At 42.7% G+C, this 26515-nt stretch overlaps 1 protein-coding gene across 1 annotated transcript; it reads left to right on the top strand.

Moving 5' to 3' along the window:
* The first annotated feature begins 3867 nt into the window (after positions 1–3867).
* LOC121865565 (galactoside alpha-(1,2)-fucosyltransferase 2-like) lies at positions 3868–25975 on the top strand. The gene is made up of 8 exons (XM_042365081.1): positions 3868–3986; positions 6960–7396; positions 19269–19467; positions 20441–20599; positions 21419–21504; positions 22387–22485; positions 24694–24850; positions 25456–25975. Exons 2-8 carry the CDS (start codon positions 7046–7048, stop codon positions 25665–25667), a joined length of 1263 nt encoding a protein of 420 aa, XP_042221015.1. The 5' UTR covers positions 3868–3986; positions 6960–7045; the 3' UTR covers positions 25668–25975.
* Positions 25976–26515: the final 540 nt, after the last annotated feature.

The raw sequence follows: 26515 nt of genomic DNA, 5'->3' as shown, positions 1-26515 counted from the left end.
ACGGAGTTCATGATATTACGATTCTCACGGTTTTTCTCTCTCTCTCTCACACACACACACACACACACACACACACACACACACACACACACACACACACACACACAGACACACACACACACACACAGACACACACACACACACACACACACACACACACACACACACACACACACACACACACACACACACACACACACAAAGTCTTTAAGAATCCGGCAACATCTCTTAATTAAGTCACAGATATTCATAGGTGTTACTTCAGTGTTAAATCTCCCTTTCGCAATAAAAACAAAACACATCAGTTCTCCATTTCACTCTCACTACACTGGCGTCATCGACTCACTACACTGGCGTCATCGACTCACTACACTGGCGTCATCGACTCACTACACTGGCGTCTTCGACTCACTACACTGGCATCATCGACTCACTACACTGGCATCATCGACTCACTACACTAGCGTCATCGACTCACTACACTGGCGTCATCGACTCACTACACTGGCGTCATCGACTCACTACACGCGTCATCGACTCACTACACCGGCGTCATCGACCACTACACCGGTCATCGACTCACCACACTGGCGTCATCGACCTACCACACTGGCGTCATCGACTCACTACACCGGCGTCAACGACCACCACACTGGCATCGTCGACTCACTACAATGGCGTCAACGACTCACTACACTGGCGTCATCGACTCACTACACTGGCGTCAACGACTCACTACACTGGCGTCATCGACTCACTACACTGGCGTCAACGACATCATAGTATCAAACATTATTCTCACTAAACGGATATATAATACTATTTCTTTCGAGGTCGACCTTTAAGCTGTAACTCAATTAAAGACGATACTCTAAGCTATAATCACCAGTGTCCCTCGGAGAATTATGAGGGTGAGTATCATAAGAGATCACTTGTGTATACTTTATGAACCACAGACGCCTTAATTCCTCGAGCCTTGCAACATAGGGTGATCCTTGACCGTCCTTACAGATGAAGGTATCAAGTAGCTCCTTCAGGATGCAAAGCGGATGTCTTAACTTGATGCGGATGATGATGATGATGAGAGCTAATACACGTAGTTAGCACAGTATGTAGTTATGAGGTAGTTAGTGTGTAGTTAAGAGAGGTACGATAGTTAGTGTGTAGTTAAAGTACCACACGATAGAAGGCAGTGAATGGCAGAGACAGGATGGCAGTAGCTTGGCAGTCATCAACACCACCGCACCATGACGCGAGTGGAGCATTTCTGGGTACACTGATGAACCATGAAGCGAGTCTGGCCAATACTGCACATGGTGGCCAGCTTGGTCACATGTGGCCATATAGTGGGTGTGTATTTCATTCTCTTATTCTCTATCTCTCGTAATCTGAATTCACACTCTCTCTATCGCTTTCTTCATTACGTTTTAAGGCTTATTGCTTTCTCCCTTTCTTTCTTATTTCTTTTTCACCGCTGGTATGGTTGGTGGGGGGGGGAGTGAGGGAAGAGTGGTTTGAGGGATTGGAGGGAGGAAGACAGTAAGAGGTGAGAGATCAGGAAAGGGAGGGAGGGGTGAGGGATGGGAGAGATGAGGGAAGGGAGGGGTTGAGGGATGGGGGAGATAAGAGAAGTGAGAATTGAGGGAAGTGAGAGGTAAGGTTGAGTGAAAGCTGAGGAAAGAGAGAGGTGAGGGAAGTTAGAAATAAATGATAGGTAAGGGAGGGAAGGTTTGACTAATCATCCCTTTCCTCCACCCACTCCTCTTCCACCCACTCCTCTTCCACCCACTCCTCCTCCACCCACTCCTCTTCCACCCACTCTTCCACCCACTCCTCCTCCACCCACTCCTCCTCCACCTCCTCCTCCACCCACTCCTCCTCCACCCACTCCTCCTCCACCCACTCCTCCTCCACCCACTCCTCTTCCACCTTTTCTGTAACGTTTTTCATCAGTTATTTCTCTTCCATTTGCTCTTTCTTTTCTTTTACAATTTTTGTTTTTAATTCTCTTCAAGTCCAAATTATTACCTCAGTCTTAAGTCCACAATCACATCTGTCTGTCTGTACTCACTTCTGTCTGTCTATCTTTCTATTTGTCTGTCAGTATTCAAGTCTGTCTGTCTGTTTACTTGTCTGTAATCATGTCCGTCTTTCTGTCTGTATGTAATCACGTTTGGCTCTATAGTACCCAAGTCTGCCTGTCTGTCTGTCTGTGTTCTCTCCATACTGACCACCTGAGTCGCAATGAGTCAGCGGGTAATAACAAAGTGAGTCAGCCATAAGTGGGTCTTCCTGCCTGGTGAGGGGGTGAGTCAAACCTCCCCTCCCTCACCTCTCACGTTCCTCACTTCTCACGTCCATCACTCCTCCCCCTCCCTTACTTTTCACTTCCTTTACCCTACTCTTTCCTCACCTCTCACTTCCCTCACATCTCACTTCCCTCACCTCTCACTTCCCTCACCTCTCACTTCCCTCACATCTCACTTCCCTCACATCTCACTTCCCTCACATCTCACTTCCCTCACCTCTCACTGCCCTCACCTCTCACTGCCCTCACATCTCACTTCCCTCACATCTCACTTCCCTCACATCTCACTTCCCTCACATCTCACTTATTTTCCTTCACTTCCTTCGCATCTCCCAGTCTCCCTTCTTTCACCCCCAACCCCAGCAGAGGAGAAAGAGAATTAAAAAAATGAATAACTAAATAAAAATAAGAGAGAGAGAGAGAGAGAGAGAGAGAGAGAGAGAGAGAGAGAGAGAGGAGCGCTTAGTATACACTGACCATAACATAAATGCCTTATTTTAGTACGACACATCTGGACTCTATAGCACACATGACACACGGACACAGGTGTGGTCATCCGAGCCTTCTCTTTCACCTTAAAATATTCTATAATGTCCTACACAAGTTCTCAGGATATCCTTTAAGATGGTCAAAGGATCTTTAGGAGTTGATTCTTTATGTTAGTTACAGTCTGGTTTTCTCTGGGAAGGATTCACTGTTAGGTTAGGTTAGGTTAGGTTAGGTTAGGTTCGTCTGCTGGAATACACACACACACACACAGACGCACATTAGGCTACGTTAGGTTAGGTGAGGCTATGTACAGTAAGGTTAGGTTTAGTTAAGTTAGTTTAGGTTAGCCTCTGAAACACACACACACACACACACACACACACACACACACACACACACACAGGTTAGGATAGGCTACGTGACGTTTGGTTAAGTTAGCGCGCTGGGGCACACACACACACACACACACATGACTGAACCACCACACAGAGAATTTGCGGAAAATAACCGGTATTCCACTCAGTTGATTCCATGTCCCTCGTGACGTCAGACGCACACCTGACCAACCTTCATCTTTATAGTAATTGTCCAGTGAGGTTAGGTTAGGTGAGGTCAGGTTACGTTACGTTACGTTAGGTTACGTTACGTTAGGTTACGTTACGTTAGGTTACGTTACGTTAGGTTACGTTAGTGGTGGAAGTATAGCAATGATGGTCAATGTGAGCCGTAAGTTGTTGTTCATCGGTGTGTCAGTTTTAAGAGATACTACTGTAGCGTACTGTGGGGCAGGAACGGGGATGGAGCAAGCAGTGCTTGTGCCTTAACATGAACATAAAGCTGCCACACCAGACGCATTACACCACCCTGTGCGCACACACACACACACACACACACACACACCTGGGTTGACTACCTGATCAGTGATGTCCATACAGGTTAATTACACCCAATCAAGTAATGGTAAAACAACAACAGTAATAACAAGTCAAATGGTTAAAATGGATCTTCTTTTCAGATGTCAGTCGATGGTGGTGGCGGCGGTGGGCGAGGGGGATGGTGGGCGTGGGGAAGAGAGGTGTGGTGGGCGTGTTGGGCGTCTCCTGGTTCTTCTTCCTCCTCTTCCTCCTATACCACCACCACTACAACACTCCCACGACCAGAGTCTTTCTAGTGAGCGACGATAACTCAAGTAAGGGATATTAAAGCCATTTAAAATGAACATAAAAGTTACGGTACACTGTTTCTCTCTCCCCCTCTGTCTCTTCCCGTTTCTATCTCTACACAAGTTGCCGTACCACTCTCTCTCTCTCTCTCCCTTCCGTTACTCTCTACATAAAATTTACTGTACTCTCTCTCTCTCTCTCTCTCTCTCTCTCTCTCTCTCTCTCTCTCTCTCTGGGATGAATAAAATATATAAGCATCCATAACAAACTTCAAATTATCTTAAACTACACAAGACTTAGGATAATGGGTTGTTAGTTGTGTGGTGAAATTACCTTCATTGTTCCAAACATATAAGAACGTCTCCATTATACATGACATCACAAGGAACTCCGGTGACGTGCTATAAAGTTCATAATTATCTGGTCTGTGTACTTGATCTACTGTCATGACTATCGTGGTCTGTGTACTTGATCTACTGTCATGACTATCGTGGTCTGTGTACTTGATCTACTGTCATGACTATCGTGGTCTGTGTACTTGATCTACTGTCATGACTATCGTGGTCTGTGTACTTGATATACTGTCATGACTATCGTGGTCTGTGTACTTGATCTACTGTCATGACTATCGTGGTCTGTGTACATCTATTGTAGTGAACGTTTTATCTTATCAGGCACAGTAGATATTGGACAGTACAAACAAACCAATTTATCACTAATACAATTTACTTAGACAAGTCAGCCAGGTTACGAAAGACTGTAAATTACGTAGATTTATATATACGGTGGACACCAATCAAATTACAAGATACATCACGGCACCTTAAACCTCGTATTTTTTACCACATTGTAAAAGGTCTCGTCATACCCGATCCAATTTGAAACAAGATCGCCTGCGTCAGCTGTCCCTCAACAGTACGAGTCGCTGGAACAGTCAGTCAATCAGCCGACCACCCACACAGTCACAGTGATTTCCAGGTATTGACAGTCACCCTTACACTCCTCCCACATCATCACGAGGAAGCCACAGTTAAATGGCTCAATTACAGCAGTCCAGTTCACCATAATTGATCGTATCCCCTTTGAGATACTGTTCTGTACGTGTAAGGCATTTTATTCATTTATTATTTTTTTCTACTCATCTTTTTATATAGATTTTGTAATATTTTACACACTGTTGCAGTTCATTATTTGTCTTTTGTGTTTTGATTCCACCTTACAAACAGATGTTTACCTCACGAAGCCACAATGGATGGTAAGAGATGTCAGCTCTCAGAGTGTCTGCTTTTCTATCTTAGCTGTAGTGCTGCACACATCTTGCTGGAGTTGACAAGTGCCAGTTCATATATTACTTAATAAATTAATATATTTATTATATTATATTATATTATATGATTATTATAATGTATTAATATCGTTTACTTGTTCATATTTAAATTTACTTATTTACATCTTTATACAAGTATTTGCATTGACGTACTTGGGAGGAAGAGGGTTATTACCAGGCTAGGCTGAGTTCATTTTTAGGCTGTCTGAATTCCATAGGTCTTTTTTGTTGTTTTTTTTTACAATAATTTTCGAGGCCCGGTACTGTACTACTGGTCATCAGACCTTGCCTTACACCATGCACCTTATGCTTACACCTTACGTTTAGAGTCTCTCATTGTGTCGAATTGATTTTTATTTAATCCATTTTGTTATTTATGTTACGGCCTTTTCGTCGTAGTTATAATAATGATAACACGATCTCATATACAGTATATATATATATATATATATATATATATATATATATATATATATATATATATATATATATATATATATTTCAATAGCCCAATAAAGCACACGGACTTCTACATACAATCAACACCTCAACCCGCCAGGATTCGAACCCACGGCCCACGAGCCCATGACTGTGACCGGGGAATGCTACCTCTGGACCACCAGGATACTAAAAGCAGTCCTAGACATATATACAAAGCCTGTTCAACGAGCTTATGGCGCCGTGAAACCTCAAATGGGGACTACCCGTATCACGTAGGTGGTCAGAGTAACATTTTACCAAATCCGGCTTCGAAACACGAGGATCCATATATATTTCATTAGCCCAATAAAGCACGCGGACTTCTACATACAATCAACACCACAACCCGCCAGGATTCGAACCCACGGCCCACGAGCCCATGACTGTGACCGGGGAATGCTACCTCTGAACCACCAGGATACTAAAAGCAGTCCTAGACTCTGTTATATTTCACACAAAGCCTGTTCAACGAGCTTATGGCGCCGTGAACCTCTAATGGGGACTACCCGTATCACGTAGGTGGTCAGAGTAACGTTCTACCATATCCGGCTTCGAAACACGAGGATCCATATATATATTTCATTAGCCCAATAAAGCATGCGGACTTCTACATACAATCAACACCTCAACCCGCCAGGATTCAATCCCACGGCCCACGAGCCCATGACTGTGACCGGGGAAAGCTACCTCTAGACCACCAGGATACTAAAAGCAGTCGTTACTCTGACCACCTACGTGGGGATTAGTGGATGACATCATTATGACCTGACCGCATGTTTTTAAGGTCACCCTGAATATTTAAGCCTCTCTCTGTCCATGTAATCCAGTTGCCTCTGAAGATGTCTTGAATAAAGACGAAAGCTAAGGTGCTCCGTTGTTTCCCTTTTCCCGTGTGATTTTATAAAAAAAAATATATATATATATATATATATATATATATATATATATATATATATATATATATATATATATATATATATATATATATATATATATATATATGTGTGTGTGTGTGTGTGTGTGTGTGTGTTTTATCTTTGTATCTCTTAAGCTGGAGTGGCTATTTTAATGTGTACGATCACCAGTTCATGAGCAAGAATTACAAAGACAAGTATAGTACATTGGAAGGTATAGAGTATTGGGTATAAAATGTCTAGGAAATGCAAATTACTAATGTCGGGTTTATACACAGGTTCAAGATGGACGGAGCAACAGGTGGAGGACGAGGTTGAAGGGTTGAAGAAGGTGCAGAAGGGCGTGACAGAGGAGACACTAGTGATGATTGGCATGAAGGGAGTACAGGAGAAGGGGGAGGAAGAGAAAGGGGGAGTACTACCACAGAAGGACGTGAAGAAGGAAATTCAGAAAGAACAGAAGATAAAGGAGGAGATATTATTAAAGCAGGAAGAGGTGCGGAAGGAGGTACTGGAGTATGAGAACGTGCGGGAAGGGACACTGGAACAGAAGGACGTGCGGAAAGAGATACAGGAGCGGGAGGATGTACTGAAGAAGATAAGGGAGCAAAAGGACGTGAAGGATGAATGGAGAGTCAAGCTGGGTAACTCCACCTCGAACGTCAGTGCTGTGGGTCTTGGTCACCAGGAGAAGGACTATCTTCACTACGACGAGGTGAGTCCGATGCCTTCACCTTCATACGAGCATTATAACAGCTTCTGAGTAGATATTTTAGAAACAGATTGAAATGTTAGGTCGAAATTCTTCTTTTACATCACATATTTAGATATGTATAGATATCGGTATGAGATTCAAGTAAAAAGGACCACTTCCCCCTCACCCATTTCCTCCCTGGGTGGCCTCTTACCTACAGGAGGTCACACTTATATGATGATACGTTTCCCTGACCACCTCTTTAGCTTGATGTGCTGTACTCAAAAACTTCCTTATCATGTTTGGCGAGGTGATAACCACACACACACACATTGATTATTCTGCCCCTCACATCTTATAACACGTTACTCCCCACCCTTCCCACCTGTTTTACCTCATAACGAACGACCATCCAAACCTAACTCCGAGGCCATGGTAACATAATATGACGTATTAAACCAACAGATATGATTATCATGTACGTAAACGAGAATAAATCAACAACTGATTGCCATAACAATAATAAAAATAATAACTAGCAGAAACGCCGCCCTCCGGGCGGCTCATTCTCTAAACCACGGTAGGACGCCACCCTCACTGTTCAGTCCCCAAAACTTCTTCCATCAATAGTTCATTAACGGTGTATGTAAGTTCCACCATGTTTTTCACTACAACGGTACAGCAAAGTATATTTTTTAGCATTAAACTGTTATTATTTTATTGTCTAATCATCACTACATATAACATCATCCACCATCACTACATATAACATCATCCATCATCACTACATATAACATCATCCATCATCACTACATATAACATCATCCATCATCACTACATATAACACCATCTATCATCACTCCAGATAACACCATCCATCATCACTACATATAACACTACCCATTATCACTACATATAACATCATCCATCATCACTACATATAACGTCATCCATCATCACTACATATAACACCATCCATCATCACTACAGATAACACCATCCATCATCACTACATATAACACTACCCATTATCACTACATATAACATCATCCATCATCACATATAACATCCATCATCACTACATATAAATCATATCATCACTACATATAACATCATCCATCATCACTACATATAACGTCATCCATCATCACTACATATAACACCATCCATCATCACTACATATAACACCATCCATCATCACTACATATAACACCATCCATCATCACTACATATAACGTCATCCATCATCACTACATATAACGTCATCCATCATCACTACATATAACACCATCCATCATCACTACATATAACGTCATCCATCATCACTACATATAACGTCATCCATCATCACTACATATAACACCATCCATCACCACTACAGATCGGTAAAGTAGTTTCCGAGATTCTCGTGCGGACACACAAACAGACATACTTCTTTGTTTTATATAGATAGATAATAATAATCAGTGGAGCTTATTTCACTTCGAGTTTAATCACACTAATATTAACCTATCCTATGCTAACCTTACTTAACCTAAACGAAACTAACCTAACCTATTCTTACCTATCCTAACCTCACCTACCCTAACTTATCCTAAAGCTACTGCCCCTGGAAAGGATGGAATCACCTACAACATCGTTAGACTACTAAGGCGTGTGCCGGGCAATCCATTATTGAAGAAGGAGTTAAAATTAACAACTGGGCATCCACTCTACAAGCTAAATTAGTTGCCATACTCACAGCTATTAAATTTATTGAAAACCCTGTCATGCCGAGGGCCAACTACCCACATCATAGACCAGCAGTAGTGCTGTACCAATACCGAAACCAGGACAGCCTGATGCTTTTCGTCCGATATCACTAACCAGCTGCCTGTGTAAAACCTTTGAGAGGATGGTTCTTGGCAGACTCTTATATAGAATCAGAGAACACATGCCTCCTAACATAAATGGCTTCACCCATGGTAAAGTTGTACATAAATGCATCACCACATTCCTGACTGTGCAAGGGGATGAAAGGCACAGATACACCACATTTCTTGACCTAAAAGCTGCATTTGATATTGCTAATATGCAACTTATATTGTACGAACTAGCCAAAATCGATATAGGAGGTCGGCTGTTACACTGGATAAGTGGTTACCTAACCAACAGAAGGGCTGCTGCACTGTTTCAGGGTTACAAAAGTGAAGTTAAAGATATGCATCTAGGCACCCCTCAAGGTGGAGTACGTAGTCCTACTTTGTTTAATATTCTTATGAATGCATTATTAAATTCACTACCAGAAAACCCCAGCAATATCACAATCAGCTATGCTGATAATATTCTTATACATACTAAAACTCATCGTGAAATGCAAACCACCCTGAACCATGTACAGTCAGCCTGTGAGAACCTCGGCCTTATTATCGCCACTGAGAAAACTTAGGTGTTCAACAAACAAGCTGGTAACCGCAAACGCGGCCCCGCCAAGTTCATGATAGGTAACAACCTTAACTGTCTCTTCCTTTAAATATCTTGGTGTCTCCGATCCTTGTACCCTACCTGCCATACAACAGCTAACCCGCGAATCACTGCTAATATTATAATTGTTAAAACAATGTACCTAGGCTATATACTAAGATCTCTGATAGATTACCACGCACCAGCCTGGTCCTTCGTGACGGGAAAGGCATCGACAAGCTCGAAAAAATACAAAATAAAGCCCTCAGAATTATTCTAGGATGCCCCAAGAGCACTAAAGTACTTAATATGAGGAAAGAATTAGATATAACCAGTGTATAAAATAAAATAATTGAAGTCAACCTGATGATAGCCCTGAGGCTTCTGCGTGGTGATCCTGATAACATTGTTTCCTTAAAATTGCTATATTGTATTAACCATGGGACTGTTGAATCTAAATGGATCCAAACTACAGCTACACATATGGAGATGTTTGGACTAGACCCTCTGTACAAAGTTGAGACACAACAGCACTTCTTCCACCCTGGCGGACAGTTCCCTTCGATATCACAATACCTACATATCCGCTTAAAAGATTAATTATACAAACTATTTATCTCCAACACACTGCCAAAGTGAGAGCTCTTGAACACATACACACTCTACAGACTGATGATAATATCACACAGACCATCTACACTGATGGATCTCTTAACACCGCCTATGGTAGGGCTGGAAGTGCTATCGTTGTGACTCGACCTAACAGTAATACAATTGAAGAAGGAGTTAGAATTAACAACTGGGCATCCACTCTACAAGCTGAATTAGTTGCCATACTCACAGCTATTAAATTTATTGAAAACCCTGTCACTGAGTCTCATCATCACTGATTCTCTAACCTCACTACTTGACATCCTCAACTCAAGTTATCACGCTCTTGTCTCTGAAGCCAGACATAAATATGCGTACCTTGTTGACCAGGTGTGTCAAAGTCAAACTGTTGTGGATCCCCTTCACATAGGCCTCAAAGAACATGACAGAGTTGATGCCCTCGGCAAACTCGCGTCTCACAAAGACACTGCTGAATACAATGTGGGTCTGTCAAAAAGAACCCTTAAAACTATAATTAGGAAGAAACTTATTAATGAATTTTACGCAAGCAGACAAGTGCAAATAGGCACTAGTCGATCCATAGTTTACCGTGATGAGATGTATCAAATGAAACATGTACAGTATATGGAGCAAGTAACAAGATCACTAGAGTACAAGATGTTGTAACCGCTAGATTAAGGTTAGGATATAAGTACCTTTGGCAGTATGTTCCTCAACCAGATGTGAAAAAGACTAAATGTACAGTGTGTGGCCAGACATAAGACCACACACTTCAGCACGACGTCCTCGACTGTGTGAAGATAGAACCTTTTAGGGACAGGTCCAAGCACACTGTGTGTGAAATGGCACAACACTTCATCTCTAATGGCAAGATAGCCGACATATTTAGATTGTATCCACTTTTTTGTACTTAGTAGCTATATCAGCTCTCATGTACAGAACCAAACACACAATGTGCTTGAATACCTCTCACACAAATGAGAATAACTAAGTGTGAGGCCAGACACACTGCCTCACACTCCTGTACTCACGCAGTTGTGAATAAGTTACCCTTTATGTATAGAACAAAACAAAGAATTTATGTGAATTATTCTGTAACAGTCAATGCCATAATTTCCTGACTACGGGGGTTAGTTATAATGACCCTTTGTGAACTCTACTCTGTAATCCTTTCCCACTACCGCTCACAGGATGAGTATGGGGTGCACAATAAAGTAGCTGCTGTAGCTGGCAAAATCAATATCCTAAAGCTAACTTAACCCAACTTACACTAACCTTACCTAAAGTTACCTATCGTAACCATACTTACGTTAACCTAGCTTAACCCCATCCCCTCAAAATAGTGTTAGGGCGGTTACTCTTTAGGTGAAATAAGCTAGGGTGGAGATTGATCAGGTGAACCGAAAAATGTGAGTGGCCGACTCCCTCAACTACTGACAAAGGACTCGTAGTGACGGATGATAACTGTACTGTGTGTTGTGGCCGTGTAGATAAGTATCTCTGTTATGTATACTGTATATGTCACGTTAGGACGGATGGCTGGCTGAAACAGAGGGATTTTTTTTTTTGTGGTGGAAGGGGGAACTCTAGCTAAAATGTGTGTGTGTGTGTGTGTGGAAGACCACGTAGACGTAATTATAATACAAAATGATAAATGATTAACATATTTTCTAACCTAACCTAACCTAACCCAACCTAATATAACGAAAAGTAACCTAACTTAATCTAATTTAAGTATTGGTATAGTATCATGATAGAAAACGACAAGTTAAATATAGAACCAATTTAACAATACATAAACTGACAAAGTTAAAACAATAAAGGTAGGAAAGAGAGGCAGGACACGGGGGTGATGACGCAGTAACATGTAGTTTAGGAGTGAACTTGTTATCTATCCTCACAGTGTTGAACAGTCACTCATCTGGACATCCTCTCCCCCCTCCTCTCCCTACCCCCTCCTCTTCCTCCTACCCCTTCCTCCTCGTCTACCTTGTGCCCTCCCCCTACCCCCTCCACTTCCTATTCCCCCTCCTCCTCCACTCCCTCCTCTTCCATTATTCATGTCGCCTAACACTGTAACCCCCTCCCACCACATGTTGTATCCTGTACATAATTTTGCAACACTAAAAAATGAGGGAGGAGGGAGGTAGAATATGTGTGAGTGAGGGTTAAGGGGAAGGAAGCGGGTACGAGGTGTGGTCGATTTTCCCCACTTACTTTTATTTTACTTTTTTCCTCTTCACCACTGATCGACTCGTTAGCCGCTTGGGCGATCGGTCACGCCTCTGTTACGCACTGTTGGCAAGTACTGGGCATGCACCGGCTCCTGAATGTACAGTCTCGTTCAAGATTCTGTGAACACTGCTGGAGACAGCAACGGGGAACTAAGTAACCACTCACAGATCACTTTTACATTCATTCATAATTTTTACTAAGTACTATAGTAAACAAACGGCCTTGAGTTGTCAGCTGTCTCCAGCAGTGTTCGAAGAATCTTGAACGAGACTGTACCTGAACCTGCTCCAGTGTTGGTCAAGTCTGGTCTTGAAGGAGCTCACACTCGGTGCTGTCACAACACTCTCTGGCAGATTGTTCCAAGAGTTCACAACTCTCACTCCGAAAAAAGTTTGCCCTCACAGTTTTCTGAACTTGCGGCTTCTTCAAACTTAAGCTGTGACCCCTTGTGGGGCGAGCGTCAGCCAGCTCCAGGTAAGGACACCTCAATTAGATCCCCCTTGCCCGTGCGTAGTATAAGCTAGGCAATTGCGGGCGCTCTAATCTCTCAGGGTAACTGAGGTGCCGAAGTGCTGGCACCAGTCTGGTGGTCTTCCTTTAGACATTTTCAATCAACTGACAGCCCCTAGCATATCTCAGGGACCAGACAGGGTGACAGTACTCCAGACGGGGAAGCACCTTACAATGTCCCGAAAACTTCAGCTCATTGTCAACATACTGTACACACCTAGGTCCTTTTCACATTGTCTCAATTAATTCAGTTCCTTCGTCCCGTTGGGACATATGATACGTCTGAATACCGTTGGTACGTCCTTGGAGCAGCCTCTTACACTTCGTGATGTTGAATTTTAGCTGCCATTTCTTCGACCATTCTTGAAGCCCACAGAGATCCTTCTGCAGCTCATCAGAGTCTACTTGGTTCTTAATTTCCCGAAATAACTTGGCATCATCCACAAACATTTGTGTGGAGGATTGTACAGCGTCAGGCATGTCATTTATGAAGCAAACAAACAACAGCGGGCCCAATACAATGCCCTGTGGTACCCCGCTTGTGACATGTACACATGATGATTTCGTGCCATTATTCACCACACATTACTAGCGGTCATGGAGAAGGTCTCCGATCCACACTAGGTCACTTCCTCGAATCCCGTACCCTTCCAGGTAAATTTTCAGCCTTTCATGGGGTACACTGTCGAAAGCCTTGGCAAAATCTTGGTATATATTATCGATATTACCACCCTGTTCAAGAATATGGGTCCAAACATCCAGTACCTTGAAAAATTGTGTTAAGCAGGAGCGTCCCGGCATAAAACAGGTTGGCATCTCTCATTATGCTCTCAGGTACTTTGCATACTATGCTGGTCAGGCTCACTGGTCTATAGTTATTCATGGAGTGACGATCACCTTTCTTGAAGATAGGACTCGCATAAAGTATTTTCCAATCAGTGGGGACCTTTTGCTCATCCAGACATCTACGGAACAGGATCTTCAGGGGTCAGCAAGCTCTTTGCACAACTCTCTTAACACTCTGGGATGCACTATGTCAGGGCCGGGACTCTTAGCTTTGACAGTTTATTTCTTGTAACCTCTTCTGTGAACACAATGTGGGTCAGCACTGTGTCGAGCCGTCTGTCCTCAAACGCAGGAAGATTGTTCTCATCCTCTCTTGTGAACACCGAAGAAAAGAAACAGTTCAATGCCTCCGCTTTGTCATGGTCAGAATCTGCGTAACTACCATCTTCAAGCCTTAGGGCCGATACTCCTACTCTCGTTTTTAATTTCGACTTTGCATAGCGGTAAAACGCCTTTGGGTTTGTTTTGACCTCGCTTGCAACCAGCCTCTGGAACTTCTTTTCAGCCCTTCTACACACTGACTTTGCTTGGTTCCTGGCTCTTGTCCTAGTCATCGTTTGACCTAACCCACGCCTTGAATTTCTGGGTTTTCTTCTTAACTTTGTCGACCGCCGCATGTTTCATGTGTAGGGGTCTCCTTTTATTCCTAGAGGCACTGGGTTTAGTCTTAGGTATATATTTCTAAATCAAATGGTTTAATTTACTGGCTATGATATTCAGCGTAGAGTCTGCGTTCTTATACCTTAGTGACTCACGCCACTAGATACCCCTCATCTCCTCCCTCATCCCGTCGTAATTTCCATTGTAATATTTGCACCTGGGTCTGGCTTTGTCGTGAACCAAGTAGAAGTTAAATCTGAAGGACATTACGTGGTGGCTGGTGCCAACGGGGGCTAGATGTTCCAGTTTACCCTCCACGTTTTTTATGATGAGGTCCAGTGGCTTAGGTGTTTGCTCCTCTCTGTAATGCGTCGGGTCCTTAACATGTTGGAACAGAAAATTATCTCTCAGATTTTCTACAATAAGAGTAGTGGGGTTATTTAAGTAATTTGGCGTGAACTCATATCTCCAGTTGATGTCGCCAAAGTTAAAGTACCACATGATAAGGCGGTGGCTAGGGTTGAGCATCATTGCGTTGTCTATTAAGGCACTTAAGTTCCTTTGGTTCAGCAAGATGTTTGAGGATCTATAGATACACCCGTTCAGTAAAAAAGTCCCCTCCCTTTAATTTAATTTTACACCACTTGGATTCTTCAAAAACATCCTCTCCCTGTACCCTCACCTGGCTGGCTCTAAGGTCTTGCCGAGAATAGATAACCACACCCCTCTTGCAAGTTTCTTGAGAAAGATTCGTAAATAAATCATAATCGTCAATACTGAACTCGCATTCCTCTGGGTCGATTCTCCTGTTCTTGTACAACAGTTCTACAACTCCCACTATGTCGGGTTGATGTGCCTTCAGTAGTGTTTCAAACTCTTCTCTCTTATCAAGGAACGTGTCAGTATTAGTGTACAATAAAAGGCAAAAGTCGTGTCATGAAATTTGGTGAAAACAAATGCGGAAGGGCTAAACTTTTGGTGCGCGCTGTCTTGTGGTAGGTGGCGCTCATAATTTTGCTCGAGTTATATTTAATCTTCGGACAAAACCGCGACACGACTTTTGTTTTTGTTTGTACATAACATTTAAGCCGGAATTTGTTCTCGGTAACGTCTCTGCTCTTGGTAGTGGCTCCGGCCTCCCCTCCATTCACAGCTGCTGCAGCATTTGCTAAATGCACTGTATTTTGCGGGGTGTGGGGAGAGATGTCTGTCATGGGTTGCGTTAGGCTTACCCATGCAACCAACTCCAAAGTTTGTTTTACTAGAGATAAGACACCCGGCGAGGCATAACTGGGACATGTATTTCCAATTAGTGTACGTTAGCCTTAGCTGGACTCCCCACCCACCTAGTACGATGTCCTCCGTAAACTTCCTGACCTCTCGTATATCTATGGGAAAGGGTCGCGGAAAAGGGACGTGATTGCTGCCCGTATCATCATTGGGTTTGACTTTGCTTGGGAGATTGGTATCCCCGCATCCCCTGAGCAACGCTCTTGTGCATTATGCAGAAGACCCGACAGCCGCACCCTTATCCACTACCTCCTAAGATGTCCCCACACACAACGCTTCCGTTACGCCTGCTGGACCACCACTCCACGACCCCCTGACGGAGACACGATGATCCTCCCCATACTGGCCAGATATTATGTAAATAATATTGATAATGTGTTAAAGGAATATCCTTCCTTCCTTAGGCTTTGATAAACCCCTTTATAATATTTATACTGTATATACTTGTCACACTTGCCAGATGCTTCTGGTGTCATTGTACAGGGGTACCTAGTGACAGCACTAGGATCCCGTTTCCTCTATCAAGGAATAAACAATTGAAATTGAATGACTCGCCCCTTGCTAAGTTTTTTGCCTGCCGAATATCTTCCCATTTTTTCTCCTCACTCACTCGTGTAATTCAGAGGAGGCGAGGCTTGTCCTCCTGCTTTTGACCCAGCCTTCTCACATCCTGAGAGGGGTTGGCTTATTCAGAGCCTCTGTACAGATATTCTCAAAATGCAACTTATCGTGTGTTTTCCTACTCCCAGCTTCCTCCACTGGCTCTCCGGGACTCTAAAAATTATTACGAAACGTTCCCGTTGTTCCTCCTCTCCCCTAACAGTTGGTCTGCTAATTGCCTTCTCTTCGACACAATTCTTCAGAGATCTTAGCTGCTGTAGAACCTGTTCGGATCCGGCATTACTCTCCGCCACCTCCCGTGGCCCTGCTAAGGCCTGAGCAGAGAGCATAGCTCCTCTTCACTACCACCTCCATTCTATCAGCTACTCCCTCAGTCTTAGCAAGGATCTCTTTCCCAACTTGCTCTGGCTTGGCAACCAACAAGGATCCAGCTTCATCATTTTCGTCCTTAGAAAACTTGTTCCTCTATGACTATGCAATCGCCTTTCACTTTGATTATCCAATGAGGGCAATATCAGCAACAGCCGTCATGCTTTACCGCAACTTGTATCGTCCTAAACACTGAATTGCCCAGACCAGCACAATGTACATCCGACATCGCCCTGCAGTAAATGCATGTCAACAGACTTCCTGGTGACGCTACAACCCCTGACTCCCTTCACCTCATGGTTGTTGCTGTTGGGGAGGAGAGGGGCGTGCAGACTCTGTACGGATCTACTCAGCCCTAAGCCCACCAGTTTACAATGTGATAGAATTCTAATCGTCGGCTTAATAACAATAATATTTATATTTATTAATACGATGAAAATTGCTTCTAATCTGTGTCTTGATAGCACGACTTTTGCGTCAAGGTCCCTTGAAACGCCCGCTCCGCTGCCTACGCATCTAGTGATTCTCAAAGTGCTTTGAAATCAATGAACAGCCCGTCAGTCTCTATGTATAAAGTTGTATGTGATATTAAAAGGAATGTGATAACTGCCAATGAGAGCAACTTTCGTATCGAATTTGTGTGGATCCCGCCCTTGTTGGGATCAGGTATCATGACCGTGCTGATAGACTGGCCAATGAGGCATGTAAGAAAGAAAATGTTGACCGTGACCTTGGCCTGTCCAATGCTGTACTTAAAAACATTCAAATCAGAATCATGAACTCTGATCTAGAAGAAGTGAGAAATGCAGAGAGACCTGGCAGCTGTAGCATTAGTAAATATGACAAATTTTGTAACAAGAGGTACCGGTATGGCCAGCATAAGGACAGAACCAGACAATGTGATGTAGTCGTGGCCAGAACTAGGCTAGGATACACACACATTCGGCAGGTTAGTAAGGCTGTACCCATACCGGAACACTCAGCATGTAAACTTTGTGATAAACCTTTAAAGCATACACTTGAACACTATTATTGAATGTGACACTGTCAAAGACTTCATGCCACCAGGCTTATTGTATCTTGAACTTTGTAATTACTACATTGAATCGGGGTTGCTCGAGGACATTCTTGCTGTTTATCCCAAATTTGCTAGCCCACACTGATTAGTCTTCAATTAGAATATGACGTCCAATGTATGTGAACCACTGACCTATATACAGTATACTGCTAATGAATATGGTGTATTTCTTTGCGTACGAACCTCTGTCCTGCATGGCAGTGAACAGTGACATATATATATATATATATATATATATATATATATATATATATATATATATATATATATATATATATATATATATATATATATATATATAGCTGTTAATGAATATAATGTATTTCTTTGTGTATGAACCTCTGTCCTGCGTGGGAGTGAGAAGTGATACCTCCCTCAGTGTCAAGACCTGACTGAATTACACAGAATAGGCAAACTGTACTATAAGCTTTGTTAATAAATTTGTTAAACTAAACTACGCACCTCGGCTGCTTCAACAGTGCCAACCACCAGGCTCTCTCACTTAATTTCTTCCGACGAAGAAATTTACCCCTCAGTGGGATGACTTTCTTCATAACCACATCTACTAGTTGTAGTCTAAGTGAAGTGAGATGTGGGAGTGATCATGCCCTTCTGGCAAACTAATGTTATTTAAACAAAATAATCTTAGTTGCCCTCTGCTGGTCTTCACCTCCCTGGCACTCTCATGTGTCCAGTGTTGCCGCCCAACACAGTTTGAGTTGTCTTCGTTTTTTTTCAGTTCTCCTCGACGGGTTGTTGGTATCTATGTGCTGTCATTATGTACACTGTATCTGGCTATGGATGACGGATCATATGCCCACTCAGTCCCTTAGAAAACACAGAAAAATAAATAAAACTTTCTTTGCGGCGGCACTAAGTGCCGTTCAAGTTAGCCCGGCTTGTGTTTTAATATTTTTAACTATCGTTTACAAATTTTCTCTTTTCTAGTTCTCCTCGACGAATATATATCTATGAGCTCGGCCTAGTAACCAAGAGGAGAAAAGGAGAGGAGATAGAGAGGGAGATGATAACTGGAGGGAATGGGAGGAGATAATTGGTGTACTCCTCACTAGTTCACTACTCCATTACGTCCCACAGAATGTAGGAACAGGAGGAAGACGTGTATGGATGGGGACTAATAGTCACTACACACTACATAACATGAAAGCATTTATAATACTGTCTATACATTCCTACAAACTAATATACAGATACAATAGAAAAAATAAAAAGAAAAGAAAATCAGTAATTATTGAAGGAATACGTAATTAGCTTTTATCTTATCTACAGGTGTTCTCTAATACGACCTGGATTCAGTGGCCACTCATGGTCTTCTCAACGGTGGGGCGGCTGGGAAACTGCCTCAACAGCTACGCTACGGCTCTTACCTTCCACGGCCGCTACCCCGCCACCGTCGCCGTCACTGAGTACATATTCAAACGCATCGCCTCATTAGTGTTTCGTGAACACCTGGAAATACCTGTTGTGAGTGAGTTACGCGGTCAGGTGTGGTGAAGTTAAGTGTTGTGGTAGGCTGAGGGATATTTTACTCAATTTATTTTCTTCTACCTGTTCACACCTGTAGAACCTGACACACACATCCTGAGTCACGTGATACTGAAGACGATACATGAACTTCAGGAAGATGAGGCGGAGTTCATGCTTGCCTTCGTGACTCATGCATTAAGGACTTAAGTGCCTGAAGGGTCATGGGTTTGGTCAGCAAGTTACATACATAGTGACAGAATGAGGAGTGTGTGGGGATGACAACCGCCACTACAAGAGTATCAATCTCTGACTCGGTCCCAACAGATTGTGTACACGAGACTGCGTCTAGGGTACAGGTACCTTTGGGAGTACATTGGCAAACCTGAGCCTGGCGGCACTGTCTATAAACTTTGTGGTCAACCCGACTCTCACACCCTCCCTCACTACATCCTCACTTGTCCTATGACCTCCTCCTACAGGTCCCCAGTCGTTACCAACACCTCGTCCGACCAGATATCCCTCCTCCTAGATACAGGCCTGGCACTTGACATTATTAAATTATAGTTAGTTCTGCTTTCCTCAACATAACCTTCACACGATGGGTTTAATAGATCATAATTATTAATAAAACCTTCCAGCAACTTAAACTCGAAATTAGGTAAAAATTGATAGTAATTTCCCAGCATTAACATCTATTCAACAGGTTGATCATATACTATACATGTTTAAATATGTATATATATATATATATATATATATATATATATATATATATATATATATATATATATATATATATATATATATATATATATATATGTGTGTGTACCAAAATTCATATGTGAATATTCCTTGTTCAACGCATATTATAAAATTCATACATGAATACTGTATTCAACACGGGTCTTAGGATCATGAATATACACTATGAAATAAAATATACATTGTTAATCAACTCACGTGTTACCGGACAGGTGAGGAACTGTACCTTGACGCACACGACATGGGGGTGGTCGAGAAGGTTAAGCCTGATTACCTCAAGAACGATATGGTGAGCCATCTAGTGCCGACCTTCCTCAGGGCTGTCAGCGAGTACCAGCACCACCCTCAGGAGAAGGTCTTCATCCTGGAAGGTCAGTGAAGGTGGCTAGAGGAAAAGTTATGTTAGGTTAGTTAAGTTAGGCTAGGCTAGGCTAGGCTAGGTTAGGTTAGGTTAGGTTAGGTTAGTTAAGTTAGGCTAGGTTAGTTAAGTTAGGTTAGGTTTGGTTAGGTTAGTGTCCTAAATTGTAAATAATTACTCCTGATTTAAATAATAGTCTTGCGCAAGTCTACATTCCTTTGTCTGTGCGCACATCCTACCAGCTACCGTTGAATGTCAAATTACCTATCATTGTTAGTTCCTTAACGATCCTGACCAGAGAAACGCAATACTCACCACCTTCAGTAAAAACCGGCGATCATAGAGGTGCTCACCAACTATGCTCCACCGTTAATTCCTCACCTCCATCCACAACAGCAAGCCTTGAGTATATCAGTTTATATGTAGTTTGGTGTAGTGATAAACTCTGACATTGCCACTTAAGGTAAATCATCCATTTCAAGTGTTAACTTAATTCATATAACGTAATTTAAATATTTCTTCTGATATCAACCAATTCAGGACAGTTAGGTTAGTTACAGTAGGTTAGGTAATGCCAGATTAATTTAGGTTAACTTATGTTAGTTTAAGTTAGTTAGGTTAGGTTAAGTATATTCCATATGTTTCTAGAACATCACCGGGTAGAATATGTAACACTGTATTGTCAATTAAGTGTTAACAACAATCTAAAAAATAAACACACAAGAAAATCTGATAATAAAAAACATAGGCACTTTCATATACAAAATATTTACACTAAATAAAAAACAAATATTAGAGTGTGTGGGATGATCACCTGTGTTTATGTTGACAGGTTACCCCAACCGGATGAGGCTCCTGGCCGGCCATCACCACACAATCCGTAACAACTTTAAGATCCGGCCAGACCTACAGGCAACAGTAAGTGACCTTCCATAACCGTATTGACAGTTAAAACACCTGTCTGATATCTTTTTTTTTTTTCTTTTTTTTTCTTTTTTATTATTTATTGGGCAAGGTGAAGCGCAGAAGCGTTTACAGCGCCCAACAGGGAAGCATGCTAAGTTCATGCTTGCCTTTATGTCTCACGAGTTAAGGGCGTAGAAGCCTGAAGAGTCTGGTTTTATGTCATGAAGTTATTGGAAGCTCCAACAACTTTCCCTGAATACGAATTCGCAATTTTCGATTTACACCAGGTACCTACTTTACTGCTAGGTGAACAGGGACTAATGGGGGCTAGGAAGTAAGTCCAAACAACTTCCACCGGCCCGGGAATCGAACCCGTGACATCTCGCTTGCGAGGCAAGAACGGTACCGCTGATGACGGAATTTTATACAAAATATATACAACAAAAGAAATGAGAAAACTCCAGCAATAATAAATGAGCATTAAATCCAAACCATCACACTATATAATATATAATCACTAAATCCTAAACATACAAAAAAATAATACTACACCCTAAACACCACCATATAAAATATAATAACTCTGGGGTCTGGACTCTGGAGCAATAAGAGTAACACCAACACTCGATACTTATGGTTTAGAAGACCACATGCTGACTTCACACCCTATACTCAGGAACTGACTCTGGACTCTCTGGAGCACACCAGATTTTCCACCTCCCGACCAGGACCGGCAAGTTATACCCCAGACTGACTGATGACCAGCGCCATCTTGTGACCATAGTCTTCCCTACACAAACAAAGAAGTAGTTTATCATAACACCATGTATGTAATGTTTATTTATTTTTATCTTGACTCTTCCCCATACACTATATATCATAATGTCCTCACAGGCTTTGTCGTTCCTGAGTCGAGTGAGAGCAAGGAGAGGCAGGAACGTGACCTTCGTGGGTGTTCACGTCAGGCGCGGCGACTACGTACGGTACATGGAGGTGAGTACCTTTAGTACGACACCTAAGGCTCATGAGTACAATACCCAGTACATCTTAGTCTTACACGTAGTACACCGTATTCTTACACCCAGTACACCTTAGTGTCTTAATTTTACACCCAGTGTTATGGGACATTCTTGTCTAGGGGTTATTGTAATGTTCCACAACATGGAAACACAAGGGAAGATACACGGGGAACGGGAATATTCATAATGCACTAGAAACTGTTATAATATATTAAGTATTAAACATATTAACACTATATACACAGAAAGGTGAAAATGAAAGTAGGCTACATCAACTACAACTGAGAAACAACACCAGAGACAAAAAGACAAGAACCTCCAATCTTACAATTAACACATGGAATAAGTGTTACCTATCACAATATACATTATAATTATTGTCCTAATCCATATACTGTACACAAAGTAAACTTAGCTGTGAGGTGACCACTCAGTAGTACAAACACAAAACCACCAGAGACACCGGATTCGCGTACACAGGGCAGGGCAGAGCCGGTCAGTGAACACGTCAAGAAGCCATCTAGGGTAGGGAGGGACTCACAGCTACCGGTAGACCTACCAACTAACTTCACTTGCAAGATGAAAAAGAATACACATAATGAATAACTCGTTCCTTGAACGAGCTGACTACCAAGTTCCCATCACACCAGTACACCACATTTTACACCCAGTACACTTTCTTGGCTTAATTATACATTCAGTACATCTTATTCCTACACACAGTACACCTTAGTGGCTTAATTCTACACCCAGTACACATTAATGGCTTAATTCTACACCCTGTATACCTTAGTGGCGTAATTCTACACCCAGTACACTGTAGGGGTATCGAGATATTAATGTTGTCTAGCACTCAGGATGGAAGGAAACTCTAATGTGGTTTTCTTGTATAATATAAGTTATATGATAGACAGTCTGGTGCTGGAGGTGCCGTGTGGTGAGGAGCTGGTCAGTAGAGACGTTCGGTGAGTAGCTTGTTGAAGGAGGTAGATGTGCAGGAGCTTCGTTAGAGAAGATGTTGCCTGTTGCTGGCCTCCTGGTTGAATGAATGCTGGACAGCTAGGAGCTTGCTGGGAGGATATGTTGCGTGTTCAGGAAGATGGGCCGAATGAGAGTTGGTTGGTGAGGAAGCTCAGAGAAGGACAGCTGGTGGGTCGCCATGCTCGCTGGCGGGAGCGAGGACCGCCAGGCAGGCGAGGAGAAGCGAGGGCTGCCAGGCAGCGGCGGAGGAGGAGGTGTTGCTTGTTCAAGAAGAATGGTCAGAATGAATCTCAATGGAGAGACAGAGCTTATATACCCAGCAGCCGCTATGAGTCATGTTGGGAAAACCCAGAAAGTCGCCGGTTCCTGGTTCCGTTGCTAAGATACGGTAACATCTGGTTGGTTGCTAGGGAAGGCGGTAGCAGGTGGTGGCTGTGGCTACGCAGTTGTAGGCAGTTGTAGAGACGTCCACTACAACACCACATTTTACACCCAGTACACCTAGTGGCTTAACTTTACACCCAGTACACCTTAGTGGCTTAATTTTACACCCAATACACCATATTCCTACACCCAGTACACCTTAGTTTTACACCCAGTACAACTTAGTCTTACACCCCTGTACAACTTAGTTTTACACCCAGTACACCTTAGTCTTACACCCAGTACAACTTAGTCTTTACACCCAGTACAACTTAGTCTACACCCAGTACACCTTAGTCTACACCCAGTACACCTTAGTCTTCACACCCAGTACACCTTAGCACACCAGCTTTACACACCTTAGTCACACCCAGTACACTTAGTCTTACACCCAGCACTTAACTACACCTTAGTCTTACACCCAGCACACCTTAGTCTTACACCCAGTTAGTTCACACAGTACACCTTAGTCTTTAGTCTTACACCCAGTACAACTTAGTTTTACACCCAGTACACCTTAGTTACACCCAGTACAACTTAGTCTTACACCCAGTACAACTTAGTCTTACACCCAGTACAACTTAGTCTTACACCCAGTACACCTTAGTCTTACACCCAGTACACCTTAGTCTTACACCCAGTACACCTTAGTCTTACACCCAGTACACCTTAGTCTTACACCCAGTACACCTTAGTCTTACACCCAGTACACCTTAGTCTGAGAAAAAGTACTTGTGTATTATCTCCCGGTGTCTCCCTCCCTCTTCTCCCCGAGAAGAGGTTCTACAGGTGCAGTTTACCGGGTCCCCAGTACTACACTGCCGCCCTTCAACACTTCCGCCTCGCCCTGGCCAACCCGGTGTTCGTCGTGTGTTCTGATGATCTTCCTCACGCTCGAGAGCACCTAGATAAACACACTGACGTCATCTTTTCAGGTGAGTAATATTATTTTTCATTGATAAACACAGGGGGATGATTGTGTGTGTGGGGGGGGGGGTGTGAAAATATGAGCAAGTTACTTTACGCCATTTGCCTCTGTCTACCCAGCAGTAATTGGGGACCTGGATGTTAATCGATTTGTGGATCGTGTTCCGGGGTAATGGTTAGCCAGTGCAGTTGACGAGTTGTCCGGTCTTCTCGGACTACTCCTTGACACTGGATCATGCAGCTCGTTAACTTAGGGTGTGGTTGTTGTGTTGGCGACAGCTTCTACACCTTAAACAAATTCACGCCTAGGTGGCCCAAGGGCCAGCCTTCCTCGCTACACGAGGGGCAGCTATTATTGTGTGTGTGTGTGTGTGTGTGTTATCAATATTAGAAATACACACATGCATACTCATACATACATACATACATACATACATACATACATACATACATACATACATATACAACCCCCCTCCCCCCCACACACAGCCAATCATTGTGTCCTTCTGTTTCAATGATAACACAAGTCTTCAGTTGATGTAGCCAGAAGAATTTACTGGCAACATCACCTTTAAGTCAAACAAATGAAGTAAAAGTCTTTCATCCCCAACAGACCTGGCTCGCCCAGAGGAGGACCTGGCTCTGCTGGCGGCATGTAACCACTCCATCATGACAGTTGGCTCCTTCGGGTTCTGGGCATCTTACCTGACTGGCGGTCACGTCGTCTACCCCCACCTGAAGAAGTGTCCCGTCACGCCTTTCATCCACCCCGATACACTAGGTCCTACAGGCTATGACAACTGGCTAGCCATCCCTGTTCAGTGATCCTCCACATGAATGTTTAAGAACGCCAATTCAACTCCAATACACAGTGTTGTTATTTGAACGTAATACAGTATTAGACTTGTTTGCTTGTTTAGGTTTTGTTATATGTTTTCAGAAAAGTTAACTTCCTCTTAACAGTTAGAGAATAATTTTTTTTTATTAAAAGTGAATTAATATCCAACACGACGAACAGAACATTTAACACACAAGTATGGTGATGATGAACACTTGTTGCTAATATGAATGTTTTTAGAGATAAGAACATAAGAAAAAGAAAAAAAGGAGTTTGCAATAGGCCGGTTGGCCTGTGCATGGTAGCTCCTGTCGAGAGTTACTACCATGAATCTATCTAGCCTCCTTTTAAAACTTTCCAGCGTTCCAGCACTTACCACTAAGTTGCAAAGCTTGTTCCACTCGTCCACCACCCTATTTGTGAACCAGTTCCTTCCTATCTCCCCCCTAAACCTAAACTTATCCAATTTAAATCCGTTGCTACAAGTCCTATCCCTATCCGGCTCGGATATTATAAGATCTTTATTTATATCTCCTTTATTGATTCCTTTCACCCACTTAAATACTTCTATCATTTCTCCCCGCACTCTTCGTCTTTCTAGGGAATGCAAGTTTAGTTTCTTTAACCTTTCTTGATATGGAAGGTTTCTAACTCCTGGAATTATTTTCGTCATTCTTCGCTGCACGGACTCTTGTGAATTTATATCCATTCTATAATAAGGGCACCAGAACTGAACCGCATAATCGAGGTGCGGCCTGACTAGCGCAAGATATAGTTGCAATAACACCTCTGCACTCTTATTACTTACATTTCTAGATATAAAACCTAATACTCT

This window comes from Homarus americanus, unplaced genomic scaffold (genome assembly GCF_018991925.1).
Source record: "Homarus americanus isolate GMGI-L3 unplaced genomic scaffold, GMGI_Hamer_2.0 scaffold25483, whole genome shotgun sequence".
Taxonomy (NCBI): domain Eukaryota; kingdom Metazoa; phylum Arthropoda; class Malacostraca; order Decapoda; family Nephropidae; genus Homarus; species Homarus americanus.
Note: the sequence above shows the minus strand (reverse complement) of the source record. Positions and strands in the feature narration are given on the sequence as shown.

Coding starts and splice junctions, on each gene's coding strand:
- LOC121865565 (XM_042365081.1), top strand. CDS start 7,046: ATGATTGGCATGAAGGGAGTACAGGAGAAGGGGGAGGAAGAGAAAGGG. Junction 20,600..21,418: donor GAAGGTCTTCATCCTGGAAG/GTCAGTGAAGGT, acceptor TTATGTTGACAG/GTTACCCCAACCGGATGAGG. Junction 21,505..22,386: donor GGCCAGACCTACAGGCAACA/GTAAGTGACCTT, acceptor ATGTCCTCACAG/GCTTTGTCGTTCCTGAGTCG.